This window comes from Aotus nancymaae, unplaced genomic scaffold (assembly GCF_030222135.1).
Source record: "Aotus nancymaae isolate 86718 unplaced genomic scaffold, 86718_ANA_hifiasm-v0.15.2.pri h1tg000155l, whole genome shotgun sequence".
Classification (NCBI taxonomy): Eukaryota; Metazoa; Chordata; class Mammalia; order Primates; family Aotidae; genus Aotus; species Aotus nancymaae.
In genome coordinates this window covers 5,345,917-5,358,322 of record NW_026988570.1, presented here as the reverse complement: position 1 = coordinate 5,358,322, position 12,406 = coordinate 5,345,917, and the positions used below count along the sequence as shown (strand labels likewise).

The following is a 12,406-nucleotide window of genomic DNA, read 5'->3' as shown; positions in this document are numbered from 1 at the left end:
TAGATCCCATCCATAAGTGAGAACATGTGATGTTTGATTTTCTATGTCTGGCTTATTTTCACTTAACATAATGATCTCCACTTCCATTCATGTTGTTGGAAATGACAGGATCTTACATTTTTTTATAACTGAATAATACTCCATTGTATATATGCACCACCATTTCTTCATCCATTCATTTGTTGATAGACACTTAGGTTGCTTCCAAATCTTAGCTATTGTGAACAGTGCTGTGAAAAACATGAGAGTGCAGACGTCTTTCAATATACTAATTTTCTTCATTTTGAGTATATACCCAGCAGTGAGATTGCTGGATTAGATGGTAGCTCAATTTTTAGGTTTTGGAAGAATCCCCAAAATGTTCTCCATAGTGGTTATACTAATTTACGTTCCCATCAATAGTTCAGGAGGGTCCCTTTTCTCCACATCCTTGCCAGCATTTGTTATTGCCTGTTTTTTGGATATAAGTCATTTTAACTGCAGTGAGATGACATATCTCATTGTAGTTTTATTTATCTGATGATCAATAATATTGAGCAACTTTACCTATACCTGTTTGCTGTTTGTGTATCTTCTTTTGAGAAATATGTATTCTGATCATTTGCCCAGTTTTGATTAGATTATTATATTTTTTTCTGTAGATTTGTTTGAGACCTTTTTTTTTTTTTTTTTGAGATGGAGTTTCACTCTTGTTACCCAGGCTGGAGTGCAATGGCGCGATCTCGGCTCACCGCAACCTCTGCCTCCTGGGTTCAGGCAATTCTCCTGCCTCAGCGTCCTGAGAAGCTGGGATTACAGGCACGCGCCACCATGCCCAGCTAATTTTTTGTATTTTTAGTAGAGACGGGGTTTCACCATGTTGACCAGGATGGTCTCGATCTGTTGACCTCGTGATCCACCCGCCTCAACCTCCCAAAGTGCTGGGATTACAGGCGTGAGCCACCACGCCTGGCAAGACCCTTTATGTTCTGGTTATTAATCCCTTGTCAGGTATGTAGTTTGCAAATATTTTTTCCTATTCTGTGAATTCCCTCTTCACTTTGTTAATTGTTTCCTTTGCTGCACAGAATCTTTTTAATTTGATGTGATCCCATTTGTCCATTGTTGCTTTGCTTGCCTGTACTTGTGAGGTATTACTCAAGAAACCTTTGCACAGACCAATGTTGTGGAGATTTTCCTGAAGGTTTTCTTGTAGTAGTTTCAGAGTTTGAGGTCTTAGGTTGAAACTTGTGCTCCATTTTATTTGATTTTTTTGTTCATGGTGAGAGATAGGGTATAGTTTCATTGTTCTGCATATGAAGTTCCAGTTTTTCCAGCACCATTTATTGAAGAGACTTTTTCCCAGTGTATGTTTTTGGCACCTCTGTCAAATATGAGTTTATCGTGAGTGTATGAATTTTTTTCTGGGTACTCTGTTATGTTTCATTGGTCTATATGACTGTTTTTATTCCAGTGCCGTGCTGTTTTGGTTACTATAGCTCTGTAATATAATTTAAAGTCAAACAATGTAGTTTTCCTCATTGTGGTTTTCCTCCAGTTTTCTTCTTTTTGCTTATGATACTTTTGGCTATTCTGGGTCTTTTGTGGTTTTATAGACCTTTTATGATTGTAGTTTTTATTTCTGTGAAGAATCTCATTGGTATTTTAATAGGAATTGCATTGAATCTGCAAATTGCTTTGAGTAGTATGGTCATTTTAACAATGTTGACTTTTTTCAATCCATAAACAGAATATCTTTCCATTTTTTTGCATCTTCAATTTCTCATTAGTGTTTTATAGCTTTCATTGTGGAGATATTTCATTTCTTTGGTTAAGTGTTAATTACCAGATATTCAATTTTATGTGTTGCTTTTATACATGGGAATTAGTTTTTTTTTAATGTCTTTTTCAGATTGTTTTTATTTTTGCATATAGAAATGCTACTAATTTTTGCATGCTGATTTTGTATCCTGCAACTTTGCTGAATTTGTTTATTGGTGCTAATAGTTTTTCTGTGGATTCTTTAGTTTTTTCCACATCTAAGATAATATAATTTGTGAACAAGGATTATTTGTCTTCTTCCATTTCTATTTGGATGCCCTTTATTTTTTCTCTTTTCTGATTGTTCTAGCTAGGATTTCCTGTCCCGTGTTGAATAAAAGTAGTGATCCCGAGTATCTTGTTGTGCTCCAGTTATTGGAGGAAAAGGTTTCAGTATTTCCGCATTCAGTATGATACTAGCTCTGGGTCTGTCATATATCACTTTTATTATATTGAGGTACCTTCCTACTATACCCTGTTTTTTTCATGATTTTCTCAATGAAAGATGTTGAATTTCACCAAAAGCTTTCTCAACATCAATGGAAATGATCATATGGGGTGTTTTCCCCCTTCATTCTGTCGATATGATGTATCACATTAATTGATTGGTGTGTGTTGAACCATCCCTGAATCAAAGAGATAAATCCCTCTTGGTAATGATGAATGATCCTTCTAATGTGTTGTTGCATTTGGTTTGCTAGTATTTTGTTGAGGTTTTTGGCATCAATATCTATCAGAGATATTGGCCTGTAGTTTTCTTTCTTTGATGTGTCTTTGGTTTTGAATCAGGATAATACTGGTCTCATAGAATAAGTTTGGAAGTATCCCCACCCCCCTCTATTTTTTAGAATAGTCTGAGTAGGACTGGTATTAGTTCTTCTTTAAATGTTTTATACAATTTAACAGTGAAGTCACTGGGTCATAAGTGTTTCCTTGCTCAGAGATTTTTTTATGGCTTCGGTCTCGTTACTGGTTTGTTCAGGTTTCCCTTTTCTTTCTGATTCAATCTTGTGGGTCATATGGGTCCAGGAATTTGTTCATTTCTTCTGGAGTTTTCAATTTATTGGCATATAGTTTCTCATAGTAGCCACGAATAATTCCTTTAGTTCTTCAGTATCAATTGTAATGTCTCCTTTTGTATTTCTAAACTTCTTTATTTGCATGTTCTTTTTTTTCTTAGTCTGGCTAAAGATTTGTCAATTTTGTTGAACTTTTTTTTCAGAAGATAAACTCTGGGTAAAATGTTCTGTAAATATTTGTTAGATCCATTTAGTCTATAGTTCAGATAAAGTCTGATATTTCTTTGTTGTTTTTCTGCCTGGGCAAGCTGTCAAATGCTAAGAGCAGGGTGTTGAAGTATCCAGCTATTATTGTATTGGGATCTATCTCTCTATTTAGCTCTAATATTATTTCCTTTATATATCTGGGTGCTCCAGTGTTGGGTACATATATATTTGCAATTATTATATCTTCTTGCTTAATTGAATCCTTCATCTTATACAGTGACATTATTTGTCTCTTCATAAAGTTTTTTTCTTAAAATCTGTTTTGCCTGATATAACAACTTCTCTCTCTTTTTTTTTGGTTTCTATTGCCATAGAATATCTTTTTCTATCCCTTTATTTTTAGTGTATTGTGTGTCTTTATAGGTGAAGTGTGTTTCTTTTAGGCAACAGATCAATCAGTCTTGTTTTTTCATTCATTCCATCAGTCTATGTCTTTTGATTGGAGAATCTAGTTTATTTACATTCAGTGTTATTGAGAATTAAGGACTTGCACCTTCCATTTTGTTATTTGTTTTTTGGTTGTTTTGTGGTCTTCTCTTCTTTCTTATTTTTTTCCTGTTTTTCTTTTGTGAAGATAATACTTTTCTAGTGATATCACTTAGCTTTTTGTTTTTAATTTTTTGTGTATCCATTGTGTGTTTTTCAGTTTGAAGTTACCATGAGGCTTGCAAATACTATCTTATAATCCATTATTTTAACCTGATAACAATGTAACTCTATTTGCATGAACAAACAAGAAAAAAGAAAACTAATAAAAACTCAATGCTTTAACTTCATCCCCCTTTTTAAACTTTGTGTTGTTTCTCTTTATATCTTATTTTATTGACAACGTCTTAAAAAGTTGTTGTAGGTATTATTTTTAATCGGTTCACCATTTAGTCTTCCTACTTAGGATAAGAGTAGTTTACACACCACAGTTACAGTGTTATGATATTCTGTGTTTTTCTATGTACTTAATATTACCAGTGAGTTTCATACCTTCAAGTGATTAATTATTTCTCATTAGTGTTCTTTTTTTTCTAATTGAATTACTACCTCTAACATTCCCTGAAAGACAGGTCTGATGTTGATGAAATCCCTGAACTTTTGTTTGTCTGGGAAAGTCTTTATTTTTCCTTCATATTTGCAGGATATCTTTCAGTGGATATACTATTCTGGGGTAAATGTTTTTTTTTTCTTCATCACTTTAAATATGTCACACCACACTTTTGTGACCTGTAAGGGTTATCCTAAAAGTCTGCTGCCAAATGTACTGAAACTTCATTTTATGTTATTTCTTCTTTTTTTTTTTCTTGCTGCTTTTATAATCTTTGTTTTGTCCTTGACTTTGGGACCTTGATTATTAAATACCTATATGTCGTCTTCTTAGGATTAAATCTAGTTGGTGTTTTAGAAACTTCTTGCATTTGCATATGGACACCTTCCTCCTAATTTGGGAAGTTTTTGGTTACTATATCTTTGAATAAATTTTCTACCCTTATTTCTGTCTATACCTTCTTTTTAAGGCTAATAACTTTTAGATTTGCCCTTCTGAGGCCATTTTCTAGATCCTATAGGTGTGGTTCATTGTTTCTTATTCTTTTTTCCTTTGTCTCCTCTGACTGTATTTTCAAATAGGCTGTTTTCAAGCTCACTAATTCTTCTGCTTAATTAATTTTCCTTTTAGGGTTCTGATGCATGCATCAGTATGGCAATTGGATTTTTTCAGCTCCAGAATTTATGCTACATTAAAAAATTATATAAATCTGTTTGCTAAACTTATTCAATAGAATTCTGAATTCCTTCTCTGTGTTTTCTTGAATTTTTTGAGTTTCTTCAACGTAGCTATTTTGAATTCTGTTTCTGAAAGTTCACATATCTCTGTTTTTCCAGGCTTGGTCTCTGGTGCCTTATTTAGTTTATTTAGTGAGATCGTGTTTTCCTGCATGGTGTTGATACTAATAGATGTCCTTTGGTGTGTGAGCATTGAAGAGTTAGGTATTTATTGTAGTCTTTACTATCTGGGGTTGTTTTTACCTATCTTTCTTGGGAATGCTTTCCATATATCTTACAGCACTTTCTTGTTTTTTGAAAGGGTATTGTGATCTAAGCTGTATCTATTCTAGCACCTACTCCCGACCCCCACCAAGTTCAGTAATGCTGTGGTTCTTGCAGACTTGTAGAGGTTCCACCTTGACAGCTCTGGACAAAATTTGGAAGAATTTTCTGAACTACCAGACAGTGACTCTTGTCCTTTTCCCTTACTTTCTCCCAAATCAGTGGAGTCTCTGTTCTGAGCTACCTAAAGCTGGAGGTTGAGTGACACAGCATGCCTGTGGCCACCACCACTTATACTTCACAGGGTCAGACATGAAGTCAACACAGCCCTAGTTCTTGCCTAAGCTCTGCTGTAACCACTTCCTGGCTACTGCCTATGTTTGCTCAAGGCCTAGGGACTGTACAATCAGCATGTGGCAAAGCCGGCCAAATCTGTCTCCTTTCCCTTAGGGTAGTGGGTTCTCCTAGGCCTAAGGTGGGTCCAGAGGTATTAGCTAAGAGTCAAGGACTAGAATTAAAAAAACCCTAGGTGTCTAACTGTTTCTCTACTGTACTGTGGCTGAGTTGGCACTAAAACCACTAGATGCAGTCTTTTCCACTCTCCTTTTCTTTCCAAACACAGAGGAGACTCACCCCATAGCTACTGTCACCAAGTACACAAGGTTTGCTGTCAGACTACTGCTGATATTCCCTGAAGGCCCAAGGGCTGTTATGTTAGCTTGTGGTGAATTCTGCCTGGCCTGAAACTCACCCTTCAGGGCCGTGGTTCAGAAATGCCATCCAAAGTCAAGTCCTGGAATCAGGGATCCCAAGAGCCTGCTTGGTACTCTACACCTTGTGGCCATGCTGGTGCTTAAGGTGCAAGACAAAGTTTCCTTTACTCTTCTGTTTTTCTCAAGCAGAAGGAGTTGTGCCACATTGCCACTACAGCTGGTTATGTGCTGATTCTCATCTGAAGCTGGCAAGTCTCAGAAAATCAGTCAAGTCCTTCAATGCAGTACCTGGGTATTGCTGTTGGTAATTCAGACTGCAAGTGCTCTTCAGTTAGCAGGTGATAAGTGCTGACAGAACTGGGTCCTTTCTTTCAAGGTGGCAGGTCCCCTTCTGGCCCATGATACATCTAGAAATGTCTGCGAGCTAGGGCCTGGAACAGGGGTCTCACGACTCTACTGGTGCCCTATCCTCCTGTGGCTGAACTGGTATCCAAGATGTAAGACACAGTCATCCCAACTCTTCCCTCTCCTCTCCTCAAGCAGAAGGAAGGGGTCTCTTTTGGAGCTCCAAGCTGCGCAGCTGGGCTCTAAAGAGGGGCAATGCCAGCATTCCTTTGGCTGCCCTAGTTGGTGTTGTGGTATGTCCTGTCCCCATGCTCCCAGTTCACTGTCTCTGGGCCTAGGTCAGCACTAGACTCACCTAAAAGTTGTAGATCTTATGTGACATTCAAATTTACTAGCAGACAGAGTGCTGTAGACCTGGATGGTGAGGTTTGAAGGCACTAAAGTTCAGTCTACTGGGATCAGCAATTTTCCTCTGGCTAGGACTAGTTTATATGCTCCCTCCATGTACAGGTGTCAGGTAAGTTTGGTTGGTTTTCTTTTCTGCTCTTACATGACAGCACTGAGTTCAGTTCCTCACAATTCTTGTGTTCTCCTTCCCCCTGTGCCCAGAGTAATATCCACACCTTGCATCGGGTTGGGAAGGGTGGCATTGGTGATTCAAGAGTTTTTTTCTGTCTCTTCGGTGCCTCTTTCAGTGACATGAAATTCAAACCAGGTAGTATGTGTGCTCACCTGATTTTTGGTTCTTATGAAGGCGCTTTTATTTTCTGTGTAGATAGTGGTTAACTTGGTGTCCTTGTGGTGATGGGAGAGACCATTGGTGGAGCCTTACATCCCACCATCTTGCTCTGCTTTCCTCCTAAATAATTATTTTTAATGATTAAATGTAGTTCTTATGTAAAATATATAAAGTTATAGACCCTGTCTTTTTTCTTTTTTCTTTTTCTTCTTTTAATTATACCTTAAGTTCTGGGTACATGTGCAGGCCATGCAGGGTTGTTACATAGGTATACACATACCATAGCATTTGCTGCATCATTCCCCCTGTCATCTACATTAGGTACTTCTCCTAATGTTATCCCTCCATAATCCCCCCACCCCCTGCTACCCCTCCCCTAGCTCCCCACTACCCCCCAACAGGCCCCAGCATGTGATGTTTCCTTCTCTGTGTCCATGTGTTCTCATTGTTCAACACACACTTATGAGTGAGAACATGTGGTGTCTAGTATTCTGTTCTTGTGACAGTTTGCTGAGAATGATGGTTTCCAGCTTCATCCATGTCACTGCAAAGGACATATACTAATCATTTTTTATGGCTGCATAGTATTCCATGGTGTATATGTGCCACATTTTATTTATCCAAGTGTATCATTGATGGGCATTTCGGTCGGTTCCACATCTTTGCTATTGTAAACAGTGCCACAATAAACATATGTGTGCTTGTGTCTTTATAATAGAATGATTTATAATCCTTTGGATATATACCCAGTAACGGGATTGCTGGGCCAAATTGTATTTCTATTTCTAGGTCCTTGAGAAATCGCCACACTGTCTTCCACAATAGTTGAACTAATTTACACTCCCATCAACAGTATAAAAGTGTTCCTATTTCTCCACATCCTCTCCAGCATCCGTTGTCTCCAGATTTTTTAACGATTACCATTCTAACTGGCATGAGATGGTATCTCAATGTGGTTTTGATTTGCATTTCTCTAATGACCAGTGATGAAGATCATTTTTTCATATGTTTGTTGGCCTCATGTATGTCTTCTTTTGAAAAATTTCTGTTCATATCCTTTGCCCATTTTTTGTTGGGGTTGTTTGTTTTTTTCTTGTAAATTTTAGTTCTTTGTAGATTCTGGATATTAGTCCTTTGTCAGACGGGTAGCTTGCAAAAATCTTACCCATTCTGTTGGTTGCCAGTTCACTGTAATGATAGTTTATTTTGCTGTGCAGAAGGTGTTAAGTTTAATTAGATCCCATTTGTTTTGCTTTTGTTGCTAATGCTTTTGGTGTTTTAGTCATGAAGTCGTTGCCTGTGCCTATGTCCTGAATGGTATTGCCTAGGTTTTCTTCTAGGGCTTTTATGGTATTAGGTCTTAAGTTTAAATCTTTAATCCATCTGGAGTTAATTTTTATATAAGGTGTAAGGAACAGGCCCAGTTTCAGCTTTCTGCACATGGCTAGCCAGTTTACCCAACATCATTTATTAAACAGGGAATTCTTTCCCCATTGCTTGTTTTTGTCCGGTTTGTCAAAGATCAGATGGTTATAGATGTGTGGTGTTATTTCTGAGGCCTCTGCTCTGTCCCATTGGTCTATATCTCTGTTTTGGCACCAGTATCATGCTGTTTTGATTACAGTAGCCTTGTAATATAGTAGGAAGTCAGGTAGCGTGATGCCTCCAGCTTTGTCCTTTTTGCTTAGGATTCTATTGGCTATGAGGGCTCTTTTTTGCTTCTATATAAAGTTTAAGGTGGTTTTTTCAGGTTCTGTGAAGAAGGTCAATGGCATCTTGATGGGATAGCATTGAATGTATAAATTACTTTGGGCACTATGGCCATTTTCACAATATTGATTCTTCCTAACCATGAGCATCGAATGATTTTCCATCTGTTTGCATCCTCTCTTATTTCCTTGAGCAGTGATTTATAGTTCTCCTTGAAGATGTCCTTCACATCACTTTTTAGTTGTATTCCTAGGTATTTTATTCTCTTGTAGCAATTGTGAATTGGAGTTTGCTCATGATTTGACTCTCTGTTTGTCTGTTATTGGTGAATAGGAATGCTTGTGATTTTTGCACATTGATTTTGTATCCTGAGACTTTGCTGAAGTTGCTTATTATCTTAAGGAGATTTTGGGCTGAGACAATGGGGCCTTTGAAATATACAATCATATCATCTGCAAATAGACACAATTTGACTTCCTCTTTTCCCAGTTGAATACCTTTTATTTCTTTTTCTTGCCTGAATGTTCTAGCTAAAACTTCCAATACTATGTTGAATAGGAGTGGTGAGAGAGTGCACCCTTGTCTAGTGCCCAATTTCAAAGGGAATGCTTCCAGTTTTTGCCCATTCATTATGATATTAACTGTGGGTTTGTCATAAAGAGCTTTTATTATTTTGAGATACATTCCATTGATACCTAGTTTATTGAGAGTTTTTAGCATAAAGGGCTGTTGAATATTTTCAGAGGTTTTCCCTGCATCTATCAAGATAATCATGTGGTTTTTGTCTTTGGTTTTGTTTATGTGGTGGATTAGGTTTATAGACTTGCATATGTTTAACCAGCCATGCATCCCGGAGATGAAGCCTACTTGATTGTGATGAATAAGCTTTTTGATGTGCTGTTGCGTTTGATTTGCCAGTATTTTATTGAAGATTTTTGCATCAGTGTTCATAATTGATATTGGCCTAAATTTTCTTTTTTAGTTGTGTCTCTGCCAGGTTTGGTATCAGGGTAATGTTGATCTCATAAAATGAGTTAGAGTGGATTCCCTTTTTTTGTATTGTTTCAAATAGTTTCAGAAGGAATGGTACCAGCTGCTCTTTGTACATCTGGTAGGATTCAGCTGTGAATCTCTCTGGACCTTGACTTTTTTGGTTGGTAGGCTATTATTTGCTGCCTCAACTTCAGACCCTGTTATTGTTCAATTCAGGAATTCAAATTCTTTCTGGTTTAGTCTTGGGAGGGTGTAAATGTCCAGGAATTTATCCATTTCTTCTAGATTTACTGGTTTATGTGCATAAAGGTGTTTGTTGTAATCTCTGATGGTAGTTTTTTTTTCTGTGGGATCAGTGGTGATATCCCCTTCATCATTTTTTATTGCATCTATTAGATTCTTCTCTCTTTTCATTTTTATTAATCTGGGTAGCAGTTGATCTTTTCAGTAAACCAGCTCCTGGATTTATTTTTTGAAGGGTTTTTTGTGTCTCTCTCTCTCCTTCAGTTCTGCTCTGATCTGTTATTTCCTGTCTTCTACTAGCTTTTGAATTTATTTCTTCTTGCTCCTCTAGTTCTTTTAATTGTGACCATAGGGTGTCAATTTAAATCTTTCCTCACTTCTCATTTGGGCATTTAGTGCTATAAATTTCCCTCTAGACAATGCTTTAAATGTGTCCCAGAGATTCCGTTACATTGTGTCTTCATTCTCATTGGTTTTGAAGAACATTTTTATTTCTACCTTAATTTTATTATTTATCCAGTAGTCATTCAGGAGCAGGTTGTTCAGTTTCCATGTGGTTGTGTGGTTTTGAATGAGTTTCTTGATCCTGAGTTATAATTTGATTGCACTGTGGTCTGAGACAGTGGTTGTTCTGATTTCCATTCTTTTGCATTTGCTGAGGAGTGATTTACTTCCAATTATGTGGTCAATTTTAGAGTAAGTGTGATGTGGTGCTGAGAAGAATGTATATTCCATGGATTTGGGGAGGAGAGTTCTGTAGCTATTAGGTCCCCTTGGTCCAGATCTGAGTTCAAGTTTTGGATAACCTTGTTAATGTTCTGTCTCATTGATTTGTCTAATATTGACTGTATAATTTTTATATCAAATAATTTATAATTTTATAATTTGATATAAAAATTATACAGAGACTCTTTATTAAGAGAAATAGCAGTGCAGAGTCATGGTGCTTTTGTTCCAGATCTCAATTTATAAATCAGTTACATTAAGCAATTTTATTTATATTATGGAAAGATTTTTTTCAGGGGAACTCACTACCTGATTTGTCTAATTCAAACTCTTTTATTAAAAAATTAGTTACAAGACAAATTTAGATGAATAATAATTTTCCAATTGATTGATTTTTTCAGTAGTAATTTATTTTTATATTATTGTATTACATAAATTGTGACTCTGAAAACTACTTATCAGCTCTTTTCTCTTGGAACTTATTATTTATGTATAAAAATATAGAATAATCATTCCAAGGCATTGCATTTTCTCTTAATAATGAGACTCGTAACACCTATGCATGATTTTCTTGTGAAATATACTTGGGATCATACATGGGAATGCATGATGCAATGGTTTGTTTTGCTTTATCTGTCATGCCCATTAAAACATACCAGTACTTAAAAAAAAAACTCATGTAGGCAGACAGTTCTCTATTTCTCATATTTTGTTTATAGGAGTAGCTGGTTTATTAATATTTTAAATCATGTTTTAATATTGTAGCAGACTAGCCACACTATAGGAGACAGGGACTGAAGCTCATAAGCTCCACATTCATCACAGTTCCTTTCCTAACAGAATGAAAAGCAAAATCGTTGGCACAGACTCTGTTCCTTATTTTGCTTTTACCGTCTCAGATCTCCGTGCAGAAGGTCAGCGTAGTTTCTGCCATCTTGTTCTCATAATACTTATCAAAGTTCTCATTCATAGCCACAGTAAAATGGTTCTTCCAGTCTCCTGGCATCCCTGTAGGACATCAAAAAAGTTCATGACAGACTCTGCATCCATTCCACCTAACCTTTCTATTGTGAGTGTTTCCTAATCTACCCACATGATCTTCCCATGAGTGAGGGTCCCTCAGTCCCACTCCACCTGATCTTCCCACTATGAATGGTCCCTCATTTTCAATCCACTTGGCCTTCTTACCACAAGGCACACAGCATCCTTATATTTCTTCCTCAAATGCTGCAGGCCCCACTGAGGTGCTCCACTGGGCTGAATCTTCTGCTCCTGTTCACAGTAGGCTCTAGTGTACCCAACCCAAAGTCTACAGCTGGTTACCATCATGGGCTTCTTAGGGGAACGTCCTATCTTGATCTCTCAGGGACAGTGAAACATTTTACAAAATGTCATTAACCTCACTGGCGAAGATATTTCTTATTAGGCAAAATTAAAGAGTAAATCTATCAGATGTGACATTTAGATACTAGCGATCTTCTGCAAACTGTTTTACCTTGTCAGCCTAACAAATGCGGAGCTAATAAATTGTTTATCTAAATTATCCTAGTGCTTTATTTCTACTGGTTTCCTGCCCTTTGACAAGAAGATCAATCTGAAATTCTTGATCATGATGTCAAATTCCAGATTCCAACTTGCAACTAGGTAACTGGAATCTTCAGGAATGGGGTCTCTATTTTTAAAGGCAATTTTGATACAGTCAGGAGAACTGGTATTAGGGAATTACTAGTGTAGCCTCTACTTTACTTTCTTTTTTGTGACTTTCAGCTATTTCTGCATCCATCTAGAATGTTAACCTGTTGAGAACAGAAATA

At 36.9% G+C, this 12,406-nt stretch overlaps 1 protein-coding gene across 2 annotated transcripts in view; it reads right to left on the bottom strand.

The window, feature by feature from the left end:
- SULT1C3 (sulfotransferase family 1C member 3) overlaps positions 1-12,406 on the bottom strand; it is a 99,904-nt gene that overhangs the window by 51,199 nt on the left and 36,299 nt on the right. Inside the window, exon 8 of one of the 2 annotated variants that reach the window (XM_021669002.2) lies at positions 11,285-11,600. The exons of the other annotated variant lie outside the window; for it this stretch is intronic. Within the exon in view, the coding sequence (XP_021524677.2) occupies positions 11,488-11,600 (113 nt within the window). The 3' untranslated portion in view covers positions 11,285-11,487. Of the gene's footprint in view, positions 1-11,284; positions 11,601-12,406 lie in introns of those variants that run through there. 2 annotated transcript variants of the gene reach the window in all.